Raw genomic sequence first — 25,228 nt, 5'->3', positions numbered from 1 at the left:
CAAAAAAATGCAAACAGAAGTACACATCTGTACACGCAGTGTTTTTATCATGCAAAACTTTCTTTTCAGATAGATAAGTAGATTAGGGTTAGCTTATGTCTAGCAACCATGCCGTCTCCTCCTTAACAGTATTGTGGGTCTCTCCCTGGCTAAGAGGGTCTGGTGCCTCATGGCAATCAGCTGGTCAGAGTTTTAAACAATGCCAGCTGTAGTGAAGGCATGGCTTCCAGTCATCAGGAGAGACCCATGTACAAAACAAGTTAAAAGAATGTGTCCAAACCAATGAAAAGCCATCTTGATGTATGGACAGTGTATACATCCACAGCGCAATGTACAGTTAACAAGGAAAAACAAGATAAACCTGGCAGCTCGATCACCATTCAACTGAATTAAAAACACAATAAAAACTCAGTAAAACTACGAAGTAGTGGGAGCCGCTACGAAAAAAAAGGTGTCTTGAAAAATAATTACATTACTTGCACTCCATCATTTTACTTTTCTAAAATAAACAATCCTACCACAGACACAATGATTACAAATTGTCTACCTCATCCAGCAGCAGGGCCAGCAGCAGAGTAACAGGAGTCACACTTCATTTTAAGCATGGAGAGAATTAGCAAAGCTGACTAACAAGATGGTGGCAGAAGATTTTTGCCAAAGTGAAAAGCAACAGTGCCTGTTTGGCAATATGGCAGATTTAAACTCATTCATGATAGAGTACTTGATAACATTAATGAGGGAAAGGGAGTTGTTACCTCATTGAGTAGTTGTCGGTGTGCAGCATGTTGTCTATGGCTCTTCATCAAACAACTCTGTCTTTTTCATTTCACCCACAGACTGAGGGGGTACTGGAAGTGGCACTTTATACACTATAATAATATACACACATTAACGTGAGGTTGTTCTCCCAGGTGACACGCACCACCGTGTGATCCCAGACCCTGGACAGCTCAACCCCCGAACACTGGATCTATTAGTCAATGCTATAGCTATCAACAGCGCCTACACCTCCAAGATCTTAGTGAGTCATGCAGAGATATGCCATGCCATGCCATTGTTACACAGAAAGTCATTTTGTGATGCTAACTTGCTTCAATCATGCTCTCTGTCAGCCACCAGATGTGGAGGGGGGTCTGGCTAAGCAAGTGGGCAACAAGACAGAGTGTGGCTTGCTGGGATTTGTATTAGACCTTCAGCAGGACTACACCCCTGTCAGAGAGCAGATCCCTGAGGAGAGACTATATAAGGTAGGAAACCATGCAGCACATCCTCCTTCACAACTTTCATCTTATTTATAGCACTATAAAAGTGACTACTGCAGCTTTGAAAGGAGGTTCTACTACACATTATTTGAACTTAATGTATACAACTGAATTATCATCAATAGACTATGAATTAGATTGCCTTTTTGATTTTTATCATCTAGTTTGCCTCATGATACTTTGTTTTTGTACATCTTCATATGTGCATGTCTAAGAAGAACTTTCAGCAGTTTATTGCAAGACAGTACAGGCTGCACTATCTTCCCTGTAATTGTACAGAAATAAATCATTCACAGGGTCTCTTGCTCTAAATACTGTCTTTACCTTCGGAGTGAAAAATCCAGAACAAAAGGAGAAAGGGACAATATTACAACAAAACTTGGAGTCTGCAGTCAAGACACAATACAGGACAGATTTATTAGAATACAAAGCAGTTAATCTTACAGTCAATTGCTTTACACATATTTGACATCCAGCAAGCTTTACCACCTAGCATCATTGTCTATTACAGGGGTACTCAAATACAAACCTTAAAGGGCCACAGAGATTTTTTTCAATGACTCTAAGGTCCATGTATTGAGGATGGTCAGGCCATGTGCAATAATACTGTATAACATAATATAATTTAATATCATATATATATGTATGTATATATATGTATGTGTATATGTATATATGTGTGTGTGTGTATATATATATATATATATATATATATATATATATATATATAATATATTAAAAACAAAATGTCCTTTTCATTTAAAACAACAACAAAACTACGAACTAAAATTAGTTGAATAAAACAAAGTTGAAGCACTCTGTTGCTTTTTGTTGTTGTGTCATAGATGTGACAAGAATCCTGCTTGCAGCTTGATATGACGATATCAGTGCATTAATTTTTGTTGTTCCTACCTATGAATTTTGAGGAAATGTCTCTTCAAAATTCCTATGCTTAGTCTCATTCTTTGTTTCAAATTGGAAATCTTCAGCTCAGCTATAGTCTCCTGGCATACTAAGCACATGGGTCTTATGCTGGTTGGAGGGAGAATCAATACAAATTTTTCAGTCCATTCTTCTTTGAATTGCCGATTTTCACTGTCCACTTTTCTTTTACCAGCGCATTTTTCATGCAAGTTAGGATCCTACAGCTGGCAAAATCTCAGTTTGCAAACTGGTCCAAAAACAAAGTGAAAGTTAAAAATTGCGCTAGCAGCAGTGAGTGACCCAGCTGTCTATGTATCGTTGGCATGGAGACAAGTCCCGGTGTACATGTGCTGACCCAACCACAACACATGGTGAAGGAATAATAGTTTGGGGGCCACAAATAGGAGGCTGGCAGGCCGGATGCCGCCCGGGGGCTGCCTATTGAGGACCGCTGGTCTATTACTTTGATGAAGATGTTAAGCCTTCATTACACAATTCAACACACTCAGAGCTGGTTTTCCAGTCAGGTATGTGTCTGCCTGCCTCATCTTTTACTCTCCTGAATCATGAAACTTGCTCTCCCTCGCTCTCTCAGGTGTATACATTCAACTCAGTGCGTAAATCCATGAGCACTGTGATCAAGCTGCCTGACGGTTCCTTCCGTCTCTACAGCAAAGGAGCCTCCGAGATCATGCTGAAGAAGTGAGTGAAGGAGGAGGATGTGGGAGGCATAGGCGGTCTGATGCAAATAAACAGAGGGGACTGTGTTTAAATGTAATAGGCAAAATATGTTCCACTCATCAGTCCTGTCAATATGTTATGTCCCTCCATGTATCTCCAGGTGTTCCTACATTCTAGATGCCAATGGAGAAGCACGCAGTTTCCGCCCACGTGACAGAGATGAGATGGTCAAACAGGTAAGATTTTGGGACTCTGATATGCATAATGGCCTCTTCACTTAATTATTCTAGAATTCATTACAAATACAAATGTACAAATACAATACAAATCTCTCTCTCTCTCTGTGTCTCTCTCTCTTTCTATCTCTCCCTCTCTCTATGTCTCTATCTCTCTCTCCCTCTCTCTCTCTGTCTCTCTCTCTCACTCTATCTATCTATCTATCTATCTATCTATCTATCTATCTATCTATCTATCTATCTATCTATCTATCTATCTATCAAACGAGCTTTCCCACCAAGGCATTCTAGAGGTCATCAGACATAACTTTTATCTACCAGATAATGGGGTAGTAATATAAACTATATTTTGGTATACACTAAGTTAATGATTCTGTAGTGTGATGGGTGGTAATGTCTTCTACCTCTTGAACACAGTTGTGCTAATTATTAACAAACAGGTGATTGAGCCAATGGCATGTGAGGGGTTGAGGACCATCTGCATTGCATATCGTGACATACCATCCAATCCAGAGCCAGAGTGGGACAACGAGGCAGAAATAGTGACAGAATTGACCTGCATAACTGTGGTTGGAATAGAGGACCCTGTGCGGCCTGAGGTAGGGTACCGTGGAGTGTGTGTCTGTAGCTTTAGTTTCAGCTGAAACTGTGCAATTCACAATATGAATTTTAGAATTAATCGATTAACTCTGATTAAATGTCCTACCTTCAAGGTACCTGATGCCATTCGTAAGTGTCAACGTGCAGGCATTACGGTGCGGATGGTGACTGGCGATAACATTAACACAGCCCGGGCCATTGCTGCTAAATGTGGCATCATCCACCCTGGGGATGACTTTATCTGTTTAGAGGGCAAAGACTTCAACCGACGAATCAGGAACGAGAAAGGAGAGGTGAGTTTGGTTAGGTACAGAGTAAACTCATTAATTTTTAACATGTTTTTCGGTCATGAAGTTTTGGAGGCTTCCAAAAAATTGTGTGGAGGGAGCTGACTGATATCATTGCTCTCATCTAGCCTCTGATAATTACACTCACTTGGATTAATTTACACATACATACACACATATATACATATGTGTGTGTGCGTGTGTCTACATATATATGTATATAAATATGTATATATGTATATGTATCTATATATATATATATATATATATATATATATATATATATATATATATATATATATATATATATATATATATATATATATATATATATTAGTGCTGGCTACATTAACGCGAGACTCTTATCGCGTGATAAGAAAATTATCGCCGTTAATCTATTCTCTAAGTTGGGTCTGGGAGCAGGGTGAGCATAGTGAGCAAGCTATGAATTTCACTTTGATAGTTTAGCGTGGATGTATACCTGGCCCAGAAGGCTCTGACCTGGCCGAATTACGCTGTGGGGCCCGGGGCGTGAACAAGTCCAAACACATGTGAATCACATCAAACGTAAGCTAACATGGCTGCTGCTGTGAAGCCCGGGTTGCTTCAGGGCAAATTTTTTTTTCAAGAAGTTTCCCAATGGAGCCCTTGACAAGACTAAGGTTGTATGCACCTTGTGCAAAGCGGAATTAGTTTATTGCAGGAGTTTGTCAAGTCTGAAGTACCACCAAAACGCGAAGCATCCCTTAGCTGAAGTGGAAGGTGCCGGGCCAAGCACTGATGTAGCCCCGGGGAAAAGTCTTGTTCGTCAAACTGCAATGTTCAAATGCAACCAAGGCAAGCCCGTCAGCACAGCTCTATCAGCTAAGCTAACGAACCTCCTAGCTCAGTGGATTGCCCTCAACTGCCAGCCTATCAGCATGGTTGAAGATGAGGGGCTGGAGCTTCTTCTCCAGGCGGCCACAGGTGACCCATCTTACAAACTACCTGCGAGGCAAGCTATCGTAAGGAGAATCAGTGAACAGCACGCCACAGAGAAAGCCGCGAAAGAGGAGAAGTTGGCTGGGGCGAGTTGTGTAGCACTGATTGGGGATCATTGGTCATCTGTCAACAACGAAAACTACCTTGGCGTTACTGTACACCTCATCAATGCCAGCTGGGAACTTCACTCATTCGCCCTAGGTAATGTTATGTTATGTAATTTATTAACCGAATGAACAAATACATTAACACAAGTACATCTTACTGAACATTATTTAATATTTTCACTACCTGTTATCATAGTAGAACAGCTTTATCAAGCAGTTTTTGATGCATTTTTGAAACAGGAGATGGGCTCCTGGTCTAATGGAACAGCTGGCCTGAGAAACCCGCTCTCAAAGACTTACTTCTGGTCATTAATTAAGTAGCCCACACATATTTTTAATGCCTTCATCATAATTCAAATGAGCCATTTTAATCTAGATTAATCTAGATTAACTGTAAGATTGCAGTGAGATTATAAGTCAATCATATATATATCTATATAGCTATATAGATATACATATATAGAAATATATATCTATATATATATATATATATATATATATATTTATATCTCTCTGGGACAATGTATCTGGGAGCTCCAGAAAGTCATTGCAGTCCAAACTGCTCAATTCCAATCCAGACACTACGTGACTGCTTTGAAACTTTTTCTCTCCCATGGTCTTTAATAAGATGTGTGTCTTTCTGCCTCTGGGATGAGCTCTTTCATTTGACCCTTAGTACAAAAGCAGGCAGTACTGACATGATCGAGGAAAGCAAAAGACATCATCACCCTTTTGGCCCCAGTTGCCCCCTTACTATAGCTAAAATGCTCTTTGTGTTCTCAGCACTTGTAGCTCCATAGGTTCACATTTACATTTTAGGGCAATTTGCAGACACGTTTCTCCAAAGTGACTTACAGTCTTTCATACATACATTCATATACAGTTTGCGTTTCAGTGTCTTGCCCAAGGACACTTCAACAGGCAGACTAGGGGAACTGAACCAGCAACCTTCCAATAACAAGACGTTGGCTCTACCCCTGAGCCAAAGCCATGTAGCACTGGGGCCCACAAACCCACTTAGAACTGACTCTGATGGCTATTCCTCGCCTTTGCACGTTCAGGTTTTAAGTCTTTGTTCCCAACACTACATTTGGTCTTCATGTGCAACACTGTAGGGTACAACTGTGTGCAGACTTGGCGGGTCATCTTCTCATTACATGAGTTACTCACGTGGTCCTGTTTAAGGCAGCTGAAGCACAGACCTTTAGCTCGTATGAAGTCAATCTTCTCCTTATGAAGAGACTTCATTTTCTTGCACTGTTCCATAGAATGTTCTGCACCGTGACAAAAAAGACAAGGTTTGGAAAATGCATGTACTTGGCTTAGCCTTACTCTAGGCTTAAGCATGGGACTCTTTGCTTCATTGCTTGTGCTAGTTGCAGCTGTGATGAAACCTCTTTTGTCCTTTATGTCACAGAACAAAAAAAAACAAAAAAACACAATGGCCTACTCAAGTCAATGTAGATATTAACCTACCCGTTTGATACAAACTCACTGACTCAGAACTCAAAATCTAAGACAAAATCCTAAAAAAAATCTCTCTGTCCTGTGTTGCCTGTGACCTACACAAGCCTATGCTGAATGTGCCCTGCATGTGCAGCCAGTTAAAAGATACATGCTGTATACAGCACATGCACTTTACAAACATAGATTAAGTGTTCAGTGTATCCAAACGGTAAGAGTGTAGTGTGGTTAACTGCAAGATAGCACTATATAAGAGCCGGTTTCAGAGTGATGCTTCTTTTCCTCCATCGAATGTACAGTTAAACACTCTGGATAAACAGCAACTTCTAGTGCATGGAGAAAATTGTTTGAAGGTTCTCAATTGTGTTATTCATCATCACATATTTTTTCTCCCTCTTGCTCACCATCTGGATGACAGATTGAACAGGAACGTATTGACAAAATTTGGCCCAAACTCCGGGTGTTGGCTCGATCCTCACCAACAGACAAACACACGCTGGTCAAAGGTGAGTTTTATAACCTAAACACATGCACACACAAGTTCACTCAAATTACTTATAGCCTTTTTTTTGCTCTTTTTTTTGCTCATTTGTATCCAGGAATCATCGACAGCAGTGTCATAGAACAGAGGCAGGTTGTCGCAGTAACAGGAGATGGAACCAATGACGGACCAGCTTTGAAGAAAGCTGATGTGGGCTTTGCCATGGTAACCTGACATATTATTCACTGTTAATGTCTATTTCCATTTAATTTTTCAGTAGTTATTAAGTGACTAAAGACAGTAATTCCTTCCTTGATAGATGAGGACCAGACAGGTTTTGTCATAGGCAAACGCACAATTACCTAAGGAGAGCCCTCAATATTATTAATCACATTTCCAAAGGAACATCAGGTGCAGTCCTTCTCAGCCTTGATGTTGAGAAGGCCTTTGATTCTGTAGGATAAGATTTCTTATTTCAAGTCATGTAAAGATTTGGTTTTAGTGATATATATATAATTCCTAAACACACTCTATTCCGCTCCAACTGTTACGTGTGCCTCTGCTGTGTGTGTTCTGTTGTGTGTCTCTCTCTCTCGGTGTGTGTTTTTCTCACGGCACCCTCCTCTCTACCTGAACACACCTGAGTGTAATAGGAGCTCTGGTGGAGTGAGGGAGGTGATAAGATAAGATAAGATAGATAAGATAAGATAAGGACTTTATTAATCCCAAAGGAAATTGCTGTGCCAGGGTTGCAGTACAAGGAAACAGTATAAATCAAATCAAATAGAAATAAAAAATATAATATAAAAAATACAATGAAATAAAAGTAAATTGCAACTATAAAAAATATAGATACATGAGCTATTGACATGTAATAGCAGATAAGGTGCGAATCAGCAGCTTAAAGTGTTTGTGGACGTGCAGGGATATTATCATTGTCCTATATGGAGAAGGGGGAAGAGTTAAAAAGTTTGATGGCCACAGGGGCAGAAGAAAAGGGCAGAGAGTGCATGCATTTTAGATGCTAGGCTTTTGTTATCTTAGTTTGTTGCGTTAGTTTGGGTTGGAGGTTACCGCTGGTTCAGTTATTCGTCACTTTTGTTTTAGGTTTACTTTCCATAAGGTAGAGTAGGGGGAGGTGTGAGGAACGACAGCCCACAGCACAGGTCCTGGTTTTTTTTCGAGCATTATTTAATAAATCTTGTTTATTGGTTTACTTTGATCTGGTGTCCATTATATGTTGCATCCTCCAATCCCTTTGAGCCTTGTGTTTGACATATCTCAATGGAGGCGGGAACACCACCAGCTAGGATAAAAGTTATCCGATGTTTCTCACATCAAAAAATGTTACAACGAGAATGTAGGCAAGGCTGCCCACTAAACCTGCTTCTTCTAACTTTTTGTATTGAGTTCTCATAACAATTAAAAGTCCTGAATTTGCTGTTCCAGTGCATATGGGAAAGTGTGGGAAGTACTGTACTCAACATCCAAAAAACCCCCAATTTTGACCTTTTGCTCCTTAAAAACAATTGATGGACCGGTACCAATTTAATTGGTGTTTTATTGACAATAGAACTTTCACAGTTATATGATGATAATTATAAACAGATAAATAAGAAAATATATCATGGCAGATGGAGCTTGCTCCCCCTTGACCTCGGCAGTTGAATTCAACAATCAAAATGAACATTCTCCCCAAATTGTTATACCTATTCACAGCACTTCCAATAGATGTTCCTGTCAAACAATTCTGGGAGTAAGTTAAACTCACTGAGATCTTCAACACTACAGCAGCTGGGGTCAGGGCAGGACTCATCCTTGTCTTAAGGACTAGTGAGTTCAGCTCAGGCCTTTAGTTTGGCCTGCATTCCATCCACCCTTTTTCCAAGCATTACCAGATTATAAATGCAAATTATGAACTAAGTGAGGAATCACCTCCTTCTGTAAGACATAAAAAAATGAAACCTAAATAATTTTCTAATGAGTTGTGTAAAGAAGATTTTTATTCTATTATGCTATTCCCTGTACACTGAGAGTCAAATTCCTTGTTTGTGTGTGCATATATATATATATATATATATATATATATATATATATATATATATATATATACACTATATTACCAAAAGTATTCGCTCACCCATTCAAATGATCAGAATCAGGTGTTCTAATCACTTGGCCTGGCCCCAGGTGTATAAATTCAAGCACTCAGGCATGCAGACTGTGAAACAAGACATTTGTGAAAGAATGGGCCGCTCTCAGGAGCTCAGTGAATTCCAGCGTGGAACTGTCATAGGATGCCACTTGTGCAACAAATCCAGTCGTGAAATTTCCTCGCTCCTAAATATTCCACAGTCAACTGTCAACTCTATTATAACAAAATGGAAGCGTTTGGGAACAACAGCAACTCAGCCACGAAGTGGTAGGCCACGTAAAGTGACGGAGAGGGGTCAGCGGATGCTGAAGCGCATAGTGCAAAGAGGTCGCCGACTTTCTGCACAGTCAATTGCTAGAGAGCTACAAACTTCATGTGACCTTCAGATTAGCCCAAGTACAGTACGCAGAGAGCTTCATGGAATGGGTTTCCATGGCCGAGCAGCTGCAGCCAAGCCACACATCACCAAGTGCAATGCAAGGCGTCGGATGCAATGGTGTAAAGCACGCCGTCACTGGCCTCTAGAGCAGTGGAGACGCGTTCTCTGGAGTGATGAATCACGCTTTTCCATCTGGCAATCTGATGGACGAGTCTGGGTTTGGAGGTTGCCAGGAGAACGGTACATTTCAGATTGCATTGTGCCAACTGTGAAATTTGGTGGAGGAGGAATTATGGTATGGGGTTGTTTTTCAGGAGCTGGGCTTGGCCCCTTAGTTCCAGTGAAAGGAACATTGAATGCTTCAGGATACCAAAACATTTTGGACAATTCCATGCTCCCAACCTTGTGGGAACAGTTTGGAGCGGGCCCCTTCCTCTTCCAACATGACTGTGCACCAGTGCACAAAGCAAGGTCCATAAAGACGTGGATGACAGAGTCTGGTGTGGATGAACTTGACTGGCCTGCACAGAGTCCTGACCTGAACCCGATAGAACACCTTTGGGATGAATTAGAGCGGAGACTGAGAGCCAGGCCTTCTCGACCAACATCAGTGTGTGACCTCACCAATGCGCTTTTGGAAGAATGGTCAAAAATTCCTATAAACACTCTCCTCAACCTTGTGGACAGTCTTCCCAGAAGAGTTGAAGCTGTAATAGCTGCAAAAGGTGGACCGACATCATATTGAATTCTATGAGTTAGGAATGGGATGGCACTTGAGTTCATAGAATGAGTAAAGGCAGGTGAGCGAATACTTTTGGTAATATAGTGTATATATACGCACACACACACACACACACACACACACGATTAACCTAATTCTTATTCCTTGTATGTGTATTCTAAATACACCGATCACATTATTTCCCTGGATTAGGTTGAAGTACAGTATGTCCTGAGCCTCCAAGTAAGGAAACTTGGTGACATTCATTCATATTGAATAGTTGTTGCTGAATGGTTACAGTAATCAAATTAATAACAGGAAGTCATTTTTTATTTGACCAGAATGAAGAATCTTTCATTTTTAAAACTCATATCTCAATTAGTTTGCCACTTCCCTTTCTTTCAACCAAATGTAGGTTCTGTGTAGTATTAATGTAATTCTGTCACATCTAGAAGTTATTTGGTCCTGAATTAAAAATGGGGTGCCATAAAGTTTGTTAAATATAGCTTTAGGGCTGAAAAGCCCACATTTTGAGTTATTTTGATCATAGACTTCACAAGGATCCTTTTGATTTCCTTGAAATTTTAGTGCGAAAGTGTTGATATTCATCATTGATTTAATTTGATCACTGTAACCGTTTTGCAACAGCTATTTAAATGAATACATGTTACCAGGTTTCCTTTGGGTCTCTTGGATGTTCAGGACAAATTCAAACCAGTGAAAAATAGCAAATAGTGAGGCTGAGAATACAGTCGCAGGCCAGGGTACACCCTGGATGAGTCACCCTCACTGATGGCAGTGGCTGCCACACAAGGTGCCAACTGCACATCAGGAGCAATTTTGTGTTGTATTGATTTTAAAGGGTACTGCAAAGGCACAAGCAATTCATGTTCAGTGAAATTGGTATCCAGGCAGATTTATGGTCCCTGCTGTTATCTGCCAGACTGCCCAGTTGATAAAATTTTTTTTTTTTTTTTTTTTTTTTTTTTCAAAATCATGTGTGTTTGTGTCAGGGATGTGCCAAAGAGGGGGCATCACACTGTGGTGTTTCTCACAGTCCATTTGATGTTGATGTCCACAGCTATTAAAGCAAACCGTCAGTACCAGTCAAAGATGAGGTCTGATTTTCACAAAATGTAGAACCATCTCCACCATGTGAAGGTGTCATTTATCCTTTTGGCCTTGATAATCTCACCAGGCTTCTTTTGTAAATCTTTTGAAGCATCAAAAGCTTTGTTTGGAGTGGACAACATGTCCAATCTGGATAGCATCACAATGACAGTTGGGGAAGAATCAGTTTGTTGAAAACAGACCTAAATCTGACCCAAAGTCAGGTCGGGGAGAGACCAGGAGGTCAGGGTGAAGGGCAGTGGCCGTTCAGGAGTCCTGCAGTGAAGGCAGAAACCCTCAGGGGGCCGTAGGTGATGGCTTGAACCCACAGGAAGCTGGCAACCAGGGCCTAGGGCTGAGACTCTCAGGAGGCTGTTGGTGGGGGCAAAGGCGGAAGCCGAGGGCGTAGCCTGAGACCCACCGGGCGCCGTCGTTTGGGGCGAAGACTGAGACTCTCAGGAGGCCGTCGTTTGGGGCGAACACTGAGGCTCTCAGGAGGCCATCATTGGGGGTGAAGGCTGAGACCCCCAGGAGGCCGTAGGCAGGGGCCAAGGCGAAGGTGAGGGTTGGAACCCTCAGGAGGCCATCATTACGGGCGAAGGCTGAGACCCTCTGGAGGCCAGTGGTGGGAGCAAATGCAGAAGCCCTTTGGAGGCTGGCAGCAGGGGCATAAGCTGTGGCCCACTGGAAGCCGGCAAAGAAGGCGTAGGCTGATACCCACTAGAAGCTGATGGCGAAGGCATAGGCTTGGGCTGGTGGCAGGGGTGTAGGCTGGGACTTGGGAGCTGACGAGGGACACTCTCAGGTGTTGGACTGGGAGCTGATGGAGAGACACTGGCAGGAGTCGGGAGCCAACAGAGGGACACTAGCAGAAGTTGACTGGGCCACCGACAATGGAACTGGAACCCTGTGCAGACTTGGCTCCAGGGCCCATTAATCAGACTAAGGCTAAAGCAAAGTACAACCAAAAGCAAAGTACACATCAACAGGGAAAACTGGACAAAAATAAGAAACATACCACCAGGGGAGAGACATGAGGAGAGACTGGAGTAAACACCACAGAACATGACAAAGAGGCTAACAGAGGCTGACGGAGGATGGAAGGAACAGACAAAGTGTGCAGGGAGAGCAAAGACTAAATACACAGACACACTAACGAGGGGATCAGGACAGGTGAGGTGAGAGAGGAGGGAAAAGGACAGGTGAAGTAAGGAAGGGAAACACAGAGCAGCAACACACAGGACACACTGAAATGCCAGAAGAGACACAAAAGGGCAAGGATTCAATATAAAACACAACAAAAGACACTGAATCATAATAACTTGGAGGCAGGGCAACACAATACTGAGACTGTAGCACTTCATAATATTGTGGATGTTTGAATGCTTGCATGAATCATGTCACACATCTCTCTCTTCTCCTATTTCAGGGTATTGCGGGGACAGATGTGGCTAAAGAGGCATCTGACATCATCCTGACTGATGACAACTTCAGCAGCATTGTCAAGGCGGTGATGTGGGGACGAAATGTCTATGACAGCATCTCCAAGTTCCTGCAGTTCCAGCTCACAGTTAACGTAGTAGCTGTCATAGTGGCCTTCACCGGGGCCTGCATCACTCAGGTAGACAGATTTATTAATTAACGTACATGCTGACACACACACACACACACACACACACACACACACACACACACACACACACACACACACACACACACACACATTTTTATAAATATGCTAATATAGGCAGAGAAAAACTGGCACACATGAAACAATGAGATTTTTTTGAGATGCAAGAAATACCTACTTAAATTATATTGATATTGTTTGCAATGCACTGAAAGAGTACAAAACACAAGTCACATCTATTTTATTTATATAGCCCAAAATCACAGATCACACTGCCTCAGTCGGCTTTACAATCTGTACAGTGAACGACTCCTGTGAATGTCCTTAGACCCTAAGGATCTCCTCCACACCAAGAACACCGTCAGACAAAATGTAAAACTGACACATTTCTGTTTAACCCACACTGATCTGATCTCTGTTCTTAACTAAACATCATGGTCCCTCGTGGTTTTAACAATGATGTAAAGGCAAAAAGAACACCAACATTGTCACTCTGAAACTTTTGCAAGTTGATGTTTGCTTTTCTCACATGAAAAGGGATTTTCAGCAAGCAATAACACAGTATTAGGTTTATATTGCAAACAATCAACAACAACTATACCGTCAATTAATATTGGGGCAGATGTAAATCAGGAGTTAGTGTGGGCTGTCAAGTAATCGGAGGGTTTCTGGTTCAAATCCCCAGCTTCCCCAGCTGCATGTCGAAGTGTCCTTGAGCAAGATACTGAACCCAATATTGCCTCTGATGGGCAGTTGGCACATTGCATGGCAGCCTCTGCCATCAGCGTATGAATGTGTGTTTAAATGGGTGAATGTGACAGGTGTTGTAAAGCACTTTGAGCGGTCAGTAACTCTGTGTGGTATAATAACAGATAATAACAACAACAATGTCAAGTATGCAAATAAGCAAAGGAGTGATGCTAGTCTATCATACAACCGCAGTCAGAGTCTTGTGCTGTGTTCCGATATCCACACCCGTACTTACTATATTTAGTTTGAGTACTTAAGGTGTTCCAATATCGATCATGGCTAAAAGAAGTGTACCTAAAGGACCTGGATGGTGCCCTCATAACGGCAAAAACGTTGAGCGTGCAATGATGTACACTTTACGCACTCAACGGCCGCCATCTTGTCTGCGTAGCGGAAGAAGCGAAGCCAAGCAGAGGCGCTCAGCTCGGACTTGTTTTTTTTTTAATAGCTACCGAGACGACAGTGCTTGGAGCCATACTGCAGGATTGTAGGATTGTAACTGTTAAAAAGTAAAGTTGTAGATGTCTTTGGTTCACCGTTCAAAGCGGGATGTTTTTGGCGGTTGACGAGCCGCAGCGACTGTCGCGATCGTAATTTCCGGTAAGGGCACCATGGAGTATTAGATTTGGAACGACACTCACCGGCTGAAATCTGCGTACTTAGTAACTGCGTGTACTACGTTTAAGTGTACTCATGGAAGTATGAATATCGGAACACAGTGCTGATATGTTGTCATAGAAACTAATTGTTTTTCTTCCAAAAAAATGACCACATTAAGCAAACTATATGATCATACTGATTAATAGACAGTATTGTTTTACTACAAGAACAACTGTTAATATTGGGAATCTGGGCCTTTTGAAAAGGCCACAATCACCAGTAGATTGTTAGTGAAGCCAAATTCATCGGATCATGATTTGTGACACAGGCCTCTGGTTGCAAATCTCCATGCAGGACTCTCCTCTGAAGGCAGTGCAGATGCTGTGGGTGAATCTGATCATGGACACATTTGCTTCTTTGGCCCTGGCCACCGAGCCCCCCACTGAGGACCTGTTGCTACGGAAACCGTACGGCCGGAACAACCCGCTCATCTCACTAACCATGATGAAGAACATCCTGGGTCATGGAGTGTACCAGCTGGTCATCATATTCACCCTGCTGTTCATAGGTGCACACACTTACACACACAGTCATGCCTCCAACACTTTACGGAGACTTACATTCATTTCCTGGAGACTTACCCACACCATAACCATAACCAAAACCACAACTTGCCTTCCCTCCTTCCTCTCTGCTGCCTGCAGCCCTGCCTTCAAAGCTCCTCCCCACAGAGGAGCCTGCTGAGCACAAGCAGGCTTGTAACCATGGTAACAGAGGACGCTAGATAACCAAGATGTCACATTCAAAATAACAACAACAACATAAGACCTGATTGTTCTCTTTCTGACCAATACAAAGCAATACAAAAAAACAATATTCCCTTACATTGCAGTAGACGGAGTTACCACGTAATCATTACCCGGTGCAACGCCATGCTGCCTTTTTGAAGCATGAGTACTGTTATTTCTCTCAACCAATTCGACCACTTCAGAGCGTACTGAGCACAAACTAACGCTATAACTGCCTGGTCACTTGAAAGACACTTTTGCTAACCAGTAGCCATAAACACAAAGCTAAACACCGTAATTACCATACAAGCTAACAAGCTACATTTAGCGACAAGCTATGTAGCTTGACTTTAACATCATACGGCAATATGCGCTTTTGTGAGTATTACTTTAACCACTGCCACCATAGCCTTGTGGTTAAAACACAGAATTAAACATATATCAAGCAGGGGTCCTTACTTGTCCAGCAGAAAAGTCCTTACAAATCCTTCCTCTGAAATGACACTCCAATATTTATTCTAGTTTTCTGTCTGGCTAGGTCCAATTCTTTGTTTTTACACTGCTTTTCTTCATCGGTCCTCTTATTTCTTCTCTTTGACTTAGCAATGGTGGTTTTTCGACTTTGTTGCTTTTCTGCCATTGTTTACAGTTTGGGCTTGAACAGGGAAAAAAAATACTCACTGAATTATGCTGCATAAGTAAATACTTCATTACAGTTTTTCTCCATTGGTTTGGCTCAATTCTTGAAACAGAAATTACATTCTCAAAATAACATGGACAAACTTCCAAACCACCTGGCAATTATAAGTTTTCACATGCACAATAGTCTGTTCAATTGTCAAAATTAGTCAAGAACCTAATACCATAAATACCATATATGAATCTCTTGGAACATTTGATAAATTGATTAATTGACAGTAAGGTGAAAATAGAACTTGACTAACAAAGGAGGAGTTTCACACATCTCAGATGACCAATCAAACAATATGTTTGGGGAAGAGGCCAAGGAGCACAAAGACACCATGCTGCCCTGGATGAAATTCAGGCCACACTTATAGACCATGTTATCAACCATTGCCTCACAATGGCGGAGTGGCTGATGTATGGAAGTTACTTTATGTGTGTGAATAAAAATGGTTACAGTTTCCTTGGCAGTATGAGTGCAGTGTGTGATGTCAAACCTTGGAGGGTACTCTTACCTTAAAATCCAATTTTTTTTTTTTTTTTCATTTTTCTACACAATTTTATTCTGTTAGTTAGACAAAAAGAAACTAGTGCAGTAACCATTGTCAATGAAAGGCTGAGCTAAGACTGAGAGGTGGATCTGAGGGACATTTCAATGGTCCTCTGCCATAGTGACAAAACATCTAAACATTTTGACTTTCAGTGCTTACACAATGCCAAAGGGAGATAGGAGATAGGAATTTAGTTTTGACACATTGGTAAACTATTTTGGGAGAGATGTGAGCTTTTGCAGGTGAACCATGGTGTTGTGCTGAACTATCCAGGTTATTTTAGCAAAAGCACCAAGAGTGTTGAGAACATCTGGTCTGTTTCGAGAGACGAGCCAAAGCAATTGAGAAGGATCTTTTGCCTTTTGGTAGCACTGACTATTTATATGGGAAAGGAATTTACTTTTGAAGCAGTGTGAACAGAGAGATATGAGCTTTTGCAAGTGAACTATGGTGTTGTGCTGAACTGTAAGACTGTTTTGCTAAATTATCTTCGAGTTTTGAGAATGGCGTTTCTGTTTCAAGAAATGAGCCAAACCAATGGAGAAAAACTGTAAAATATGTTAAAATGTACATGGCCACTAATTCACATTAAAAGCAATGATGTAAGGTAGGTGAGTAGATTCATGAGAGAGGAAGACATTATTATTATTATTATTATTATTATTATTATTATTAATTTATTTGAACAGAGACAGTGCACAATAAAACATTAACCTTGTATATAACAAGGAGAGATGCATTGCACAAGGTTTTAGCAAATTGATATTGTCCACCCATAGTCCCTGGGCAGGTAGATGGAACATACAATAAATTAAAAACAGTTGCTAAATTCATAGTTGTGCAAAATTTCAATTATAAAGTTTTGAATATACATGTATACATTGATAGTAAACCATTTTAAGACCTCACCTGAAGCCCTGACAGTTCACTACACTAACACCTTGATAACACTTTTCCATAGTAGAATGAGTGTTATGCACTTCTCAGACACTCCCCTTGGCTGTGATTGGTTGTACTGAGCCGGGAGCGGTGGATTCTTGCAAATCAAATTAGGGCCACTGGATGGACCTGTAGACAGTGGATTTTTACTCAGCTGGCCTGTATCTTATTCTACTGTCAGATCATAATGACAATTTTAGCAAATATAACAAAAAATTGTTACAGACTACAGCTTTAAATCTTGTTGAATTTTATTTTAATACTCATGATTTTTTTTCTTCATTTTCACTTATCTAAGAAAGTCTGCACCACAGTCATGCAGTTAGTAGTGAGAGTGCCGGTCTTATCAGAGCAGATGGCTGTGGCATTGCCCATGGTCTCACACGCATCCAGGTGACCCATCAGATCATAATGACAATTTTAGAAACTATAACAAAAAAATAGTTACGGACTACAACTTTAAATCCCTCCTATTTCAATTTTGATCTTTTAATTTGTTTTATTATTCTTTTATTCTTAAACTTTCAGGACTCAGCATCTCAGACTCCCAGTTCACAGGCAGCTCACAGCTCACTCGCTCTCTCTCTCTTCCTGCTCCCCTGCTCTCAGAGAGCTGCTTCCTCATCTGAGCAGTGTGCTGCTCTACTCCATTCACGAGTAGTCTCTGAGTGACGGCACAGAAATTATTCTCAATACAAAATCATGTTTGTCTTGCAAATGTATGTATGTAAATAAAGCACACTCTGGGTGACTGACTCAGTTGACTCAAGTGACTCGAAAACTCGATTCACTTTAGTGAGTGACTTATACAAGCTCAAGTCAGTAAAAGGAATCGAGTATCCCATCACTAATATGGATACCATTAGCCAGAGCCCCCGTAGCACTTTTAAGCATGCTGCATTTTAACTGAATTAAACCAATTCTTTACCCAATTATTATTTAATGATTATACATTTTGGGGACTTGTATTTTGTTCTAGATAGATATTATGTAACGTAGATGCGTAGCACGGTCGGTCAGACTGGGGACTGAAGAAGAACAGAGGCCGCTGACGTCACTCTCCTGTGCCGCTTGGGTTGCGAATTCAAATTGAATTTTGGAACATTTTTTGCGCGGGCGGGCTTGAAAACGAAAAGGCAGTTTTCTTGTTAGTCATGTGACAAAATGAGCAGTCTTGAAGAAGAAAATGAAAATGCAATTTTGATGATTACTCATTTGATTTGAGTCACATAATGCAGCGGTGACCTTGAAATGAAAAAGCATTTCTGCCAATGCATTTTAATTTTCAAATTTGACATTTCAAATTGAATTTTGCTAGCTATTTGCTAGGGCATCTTTTGAAAACTGAACCTTAAATGTCATTTTCTTTATCATTTTAATTAAGTTACAAAATGAGCAGTCTTGAAGAAGAAAATGAAAATGCAATTTGGATGATTTATTACTAATTTTATTTATGAGTCAAAAAATGCAGCTATATTCTGAAAATGAAAAGGCATTTCTGTTAATCCATTTTAATTTGAATTATGGAACAGATTCACTTCCATACTTCCAAACACAAATATACTGCTATATTAGTGACTAGTATTTGTCCCACAGCATATGAAACGCACTTCCTAACTAGAGCCCATCCTGCGATGGGATCACAACAGCTGCAATGCCTGTCAAATTCTTCACATTCCAGCCCATGAGTTCTCAACAGTCATTACTACATAATGACATTAGTACTCAAGGGTTAGACCATGCCCATCTTTAAACTTGACCTTAATTTTGATTCTACTACACACCCATAAAGTTTCATACCTACCTTGTGCAAGTGTAACAATATCACGCTGACAAATCGTCCATGGGCACAAATAGAAAGACCTGGCAAAGTACTCAAATGTGCTTCTGTGAAAGTTCCCATTACAAAAGGTGTCTCCAGGATCACATTTTCCCACAATGACACACACAGACTCAAAAATCGAAAAAAAAAAAAGCCAGCTGACACAGTTGCTGTTAACATGCAGTAAATAGTTTATCAATTTTTCACACCTCATCTACTCCTTTCTTTATTCTCTAGGCGAGCGCATGTTTAACATCGACAGTGGCCGCAATGCACCGCTCCACTCCCCTCCCTCTGAGCACTATACCATCATATTTAACACCTTTGTTCTCATGCAACTTTTCAACGAGATCAACGCTCGCAAGATCCATGGAGAGAGAAATGTCTTTGATGGAATATTTGCCAACCCCATCTTCTGCTCTATCGTTCTGGGGACCTTTGCCGTTCAGGTAAGTTTAACCCAGTTAATCTTTTTATTGTTCTCTTTGTTTTGTTTTGTTGTTGTTCTTGTTAATTTTCTTTGAATATTCAAGAAAGTGCTATATAAGTACAATGTAATATCATTGTTATTGTATGTATGTATTTTTTTTATTATCATTTTATGATTATGAATACAGGCTGCATATGTTCTTTTTTGGCTTGCCTCTTTATCTGATAGTGATAGTATTGATATGGAGAGGAAAAGGAAAGCCAGAGCATGATTACATGCAACCCATCTGAAATCAAACTGGAGACATTAAATTAGTTGTACTTAACTGAACCTGATGGAGCCTGTCTAATGCTCAGTTGAAGAATTTTAGGTTCAGACAGTGGACCAGATTTCTTTGGGAGATGACTTCTATGGGCAATGACATGTTTCTTGGCATGTTGCTTGGGTCCAGCAGAGTGATGAATGGAATCATGGAAATGCTAACCCCTGAAAAAGTCTGTTTGTAATAACTGTTCAAAAAACGTACTCTATCAGTGAAATTAACTTATAAATGTTTGTGTACATACAAATGAGGTCTGTTCTTGCGGCAACAAAGTAATGAAACCTGGACTTTCCTTTTGTAAATCACAAATCAACCCGGTATGCCAGCATGTGGATCAGCCTCAAACCCTGCCCTCTGTGGATTCTTCCATTCATTTTATCCTCTAGCAGCGTGAAGTCAATAAATGTCTTGACTGACTGCTTTACTCACCAAAATGGTCTAGACATTCATTCACGCCCTGCCATGGGATATCATTTAAGATTTAAGTAGACTTATTTCTTTAACAGCTGAAAGGTGTTTATAGATTAGTGTATATATTATTTGCTGAACAAATATGGATGGTAGCGAGAGGAGAGAGACTTTACTTTACTTTTGGATTCTGTTTGAATTGAATTGAGATTGAAAATATTATTATAGTAATAGTATATAAATAATAATATAAGCTAGCTAGTTAGCTAGTTAGGGTTAGGCCAAGTATCGTATGTGTGATTTATGGCTCAATTCCAGTCAGATCAAAAAGCAAGTCCCATTAGGGGTGTAGAAAGTGGAGAGACTTTGCCTGCCATTGTCTTTCATTGTGTAACCCAAATTTGCCCCAAATATGTGACTAGATTGAGGATTCCAATATAAGTACTCTCAGAAACGTTGTTTGTTGAATAAATAGTCAATACAGAAGAAATTCACTGAGCGGAGACTGTAAGTTTACAAAAGCACAGACGAGCAAACAAAGACAGAGTGAGAGATGGGGGGAAGGGAGGAGGGATATTTTTTTCTTCTAAGTTCTCTGTGATACTTTGAAGAAAAATTAGAGAGGTCAGAGAGCTTGAGGGCGATGGCAGTGATCAGGAGACGGAGAGTGACAGAGAGATTTGAGAGGAATTGGGAAGTGACGGAGATGACAGAGCTGAAGACTGGAGACAGCTTGACAGAGGTAAAAGAGAGAAATAGATAAGAAAGATGGATCTCTCTTCCCTGCACAATGTAATGATTACTGTATATGATACAGTGTATCATACTCACAGTGAGATTTATGACTAGTGCAGTTTGGTGTCAATATGATAGTGTCACTCTGATGAGCCTTGTTCCTGTTGTAAATGATCATGTAGCATTTAAAATTCTGTCTACACCCTCTGAGGCAAGTAAGCCAATGGGAGCCAGGTAATACAGTGATCCAAGTTTAAGGATGCAGTTGGCTTGTGATTTACTTTTATTATTACATGCCCATTAACTTTATTTAATTTTATTAAAGTTAACACCACATTATAATACTACGTTTGCTGTATTAACTGGCACATAACAGAGTACTGAAAGAGTACATGAAATTTGGTTCAGGAATTAAATTTATTATAGGTCGTCCAAAAATGTGACCAAATCTGCTGGATCTAAAATATACATACAGTAATTCTAATATTACTTATGGCCATTTTGACCTCAGTTAGGTGCTTTTGATAGCCATCCACAAGTTTCTGGTAGTCCTCTGGCTGAATTTTAAACTTCTCTTGACAGGATCAGCTAACTTTAATTTAATTGTGATAGCTTCCTGGTAGGGCTTGTGTCTTTGGAAAGACCATTCCAAACCTCGTTTCTAGCCTGATTTAAACACTCCTTTACCATTTTTGATGTGTGTGGAGTCATTGTCCTGTTGTCAGCTGCACCCAAGAGCCAATCTTGTGCTGATTTTTTAGGTTTTCCTGAAGAATTTGGAGATAATCCTCCTTCTTTATTATTCCATTGAGTGTATTTAGAGCAGCAGATCCACTGACAACACAACAGCCCCACAGCATGATACTACCAGCCTGCCTGACAGTAGGTTTGGTGTTTTGGGGGCTAAAGGCCTCACCTCCTCTCCTCCACAAATGTTGGTGCTCATTCAAGTCAAATAAATGTTATTTATAGCCCCAAATCACAATCACATTGCCCCAATGGGCTTTACAATCTGTATCATCTGTTATGGCCAAAGAACAGCATATTTGTTTCATCTGACCACATAGTTTCAGAAGGCTTTTTCTTTGTCCATTTGATCAGCAGCCTCATCTGGATCAAGAGCTTCTTTCTTGTACGGCAGCTTCTCAGCTCATGTTGATGTAAAACACACTTGACTGTGAACACTGGCAACTGTCTTCCTGCTTTTTGGTGGCTTTAGGTTGACTCTTGACATCCTGACCAGTTTTCTCTCAGCAGCAGGTGATAGTTTGTGTTTTCTGATGGTGGCAGTGACACAACTGTGCCGTGCACTTTATACTTACAAACAGTTGTTTGTACAGTTGATCTTGGGAGCTGTAACTGCTTTGAAATGGCTCCAAATGACTTTCCTGACTTGTTCAAATCAACAGTGAGATCTTTCAGATCAATGCTGAGCTCTTTAGACTTTCATATTGTGGCTGAGTCTAATGGTCATATCAAACAGGTCCAAAATGGGCCCAGAAAAGTCACCAGCTGTCATCACTCAGAAGAAGTTAAGAGGACATGCTACACAGAACATTTGATTCACGCAACACTCTATATTCACCAGAACTAATCTTTGAAGTTGCTGTAGGTATATTTTTGATTGAGCAGATTTGGCCACAGTTTCAGAAGACCTATAATGAATTAGTTGTTTATTCAAATTTCATGAATGTTTTTGTGGCAACGTAGTATGTGTTCAACTCATTCCATCGCAGAAACATGAGCTGTAGAAATCATTGCAACTGAAGACTGCCATGATACACATGTTCTTTACAAGTGGATATAAGCTTTTCACCATGACTTTAAGCAGACAGGGTACCATTTATCAAATTCATCAAATTCAAAGTGTTATTCTTTGCAATTCTATCATCCAAATCACAATCAGAATCAGTATCCTCTATTGTCCTACAAATAGGCCAGAGGACAGCATATTACAAAGAAAATAACAAAAGCAAAAAATAAGCAATACAATTATAAAGGTAATAAATAGAATAGACTCATATATACCTGTAAACATGCTATGTTACAAAATTAACAGCAGTGATTTTTTTATTTACAAATACAAATAATAAATATGGGTATTAAAAAAAAATGAACAGATAATGCAAACCAGAAATGAGTTTCATATAGTCGTATTTCACAGTGCAGAGTGCAGAGTGAGGTCTATTGGTAGCAGTGCTGGTTGTACAGTCTGACAGCAGCAGCAAGGAAGGACCTGTGATACCTCTCCCTCACACACTTGAGGTGCATCAGTGTATCGCTGAAGGAGCTTCCCAGTTCTGTGAAAGTGACCTGCAGAGGGTGGGATTCCTGCACCAGCAGCGATGACATCTAGTCCATCATCCTGCTCTCACATAACAATGTGTTAACTTCCAGATTTTGGTTATAGGTTAAGCCACCCAGCAGTATATGCAGTTATTAACCCTCTGAAGATGACGGATGTGCTGGTGCATCCAAATCTCATGACTGATTTAAGACGACGTAGCCTTGCTGAGTCTCTGTTACAACTGGTGTTGAAAGTGGGAATCAAACTGTATAAACGTTTTTGTAAATTGTGTTGATAGGCCAAGTAAAAACTGATTTTTGATAAATAATTTACGTCATGCATTTTCCTGAATATTGTCGTTGACGGGTTATTCTGAGGAAAGTGCTTGCAAGCAGAAAGTGCTTGCAACAGGTTGCTGAGGAAGAGGAGATATTCAGCCTGCAGTGATGGCTGTGAAGAAGAGACAGCATAAGTATTAGCTTTAGCCATAGTAATGGCAAGTTTCGGGATCTGAGAGATTTGTGACATTTAGTGTGTTTGGAGTGTCTAGTTAGTGTGTAGTATAGTGTGTGCTGTAGTGTAGTGTGTTTAGTATTTAGGTAAGGTCATTTTTTTGTTTTGTGTATTAAACAATGAGGTGACTACTGAATGTGGAGCAGCCAGTGCAGCTCTTCTTTGTGCTGGAAGGAGCTGAGGAAGACGCAGTGCCTGAGGCATTGCCTACATTTAATGTAAATAGTTAAGAACTGTGTACATTTCAAAAACGTATGTGCAAATGTAGTAAACAACAATTTATATTTTCATTCCAAGTTGTAAAAATGGTTCGTTAAACATGTTTGTGGTTTTCACAGTAAGAAATCTAACTTTTTCCTACTCAGATTTTATGTTTTGTGTGTAATTTTTTGTCCAATTTGTTGATATAGTATACTGTATTAGAGCTGTAATCGGGCCTTAAAAGTTAGGCCCGAGCCAGACAAGTACATTTTGATTGACTTTTTAAAAGCCCAAACCCGTTTACAACCTGACGTTGTTCAAATATGTGCACACACACAGCTATTTTGCCTTTTGTCGTGAATGAGTCATTTATACATTTTTTTTTTATCTCATTTATTCATGACTAATGTATGTTTAGGCCACTTGGAAGTTGGAGCAAAGAAATGTCCTCTGTAACAATGTAACATCTCAGCTCTCTAAATAGGCCTAGGCATACCCTTAGCATATAAATAGGCCTACAGGCCTATAAAATGAATCTTTCTTAACCAATTAAATCAAGATAAATTCTAAATTAAGTTGGGTATTTAATTCAATAACCACATTAAGATGAAGGCTCAGAGGGATTTGCTTTGCCACCTCTGTACACAATCTGGCCTTGACGCAACAGCAGCTGAAATTGAATAAAAGAATAATGCCAACATTAGTCTGTATACTCTGTCTACATTATGCATTTAAGACTCAATTAATATTTAGTTAAAATTTGCAAAACCTGACTGCTCATTTACCGTCAGGTTCCGTCAGGTTCAGGCAAAGATCCTCAGCTCTGTACTGTATAGTCACACATGTGAAGTTGTGCTGAAAAAAATGATACCAAACAAGGCAAGGTATGGTTTTTAAGGTGAAATATAAAGGTGAAATCAAAAGTAGTCAAAAACTACAAATTATACCGTAGACCCCAGTGAGTTCAAATTAGTTCATCCTTTACATGCTGCAGCACTAAAGTTAAGAACACATTAATGCATCAATATTTATAATTGAAGACTGTGTGTTTATTTAATGTCTATATGCATACGAATCAGTCAATGATGGTCTTTCTGTGCTCCCAGCGTGTCATCACCCCGACACCTGTCATCAAGTGAAATATTTCTTCCCCCACCACTGAGGTGCCAGAACAGAGAAG

General features: G+C 40.3%; 1 protein-coding gene across 6 annotated transcripts in view; it reads left to right on the top strand.

Moving 5' to 3' along the window:
• The window catches only part of atp2b3b (ATPase plasma membrane Ca2+ transporting 3b), a 108,575-nt gene that overhangs the window by 59,413 nt on the left and 23,934 nt on the right, over positions 1-25,228 (top strand). For all 6 annotated transcript variants that reach the window (XM_037105013.1, XM_037105011.1, XM_037105008.1 and 3 more), the window contains 11 exons: positions 912-1,021; positions 1,113-1,247; positions 2,782-2,888; positions 3,028-3,103; positions 3,544-3,702; positions 3,817-3,996; positions 6,961-7,048; positions 7,142-7,248; positions 12,818-13,009; positions 14,723-14,936; positions 19,390-19,601. In XM_037105013.1, coding sequence (XP_036960908.1) covers positions 912-1,021; positions 1,113-1,247; positions 2,782-2,888; positions 3,028-3,103; positions 3,544-3,702; positions 3,817-3,996; positions 6,961-7,048; positions 7,142-7,248; positions 12,818-13,009; positions 14,723-14,936; positions 19,390-19,601 — 1,580 coding nt within the window. The remainder of the gene's footprint in view (positions 1-911; positions 1,022-1,112; positions 1,248-2,781; positions 2,889-3,027; positions 3,104-3,543; positions 3,703-3,816; positions 3,997-6,960; positions 7,049-7,141; positions 7,249-12,817; positions 13,010-14,722; positions 14,937-19,389; positions 19,602-25,228) is intronic.

Source organism: Acanthopagrus latus, chromosome 7 (genome assembly GCF_904848185.1).
Source record: "Acanthopagrus latus isolate v.2019 chromosome 7, fAcaLat1.1, whole genome shotgun sequence".
NCBI lineage: Eukaryota > Metazoa > Chordata > Actinopteri > Spariformes > Sparidae > Acanthopagrus > Acanthopagrus latus.
This window is presented reverse-complemented; position numbering and strand designations above follow the sequence as displayed.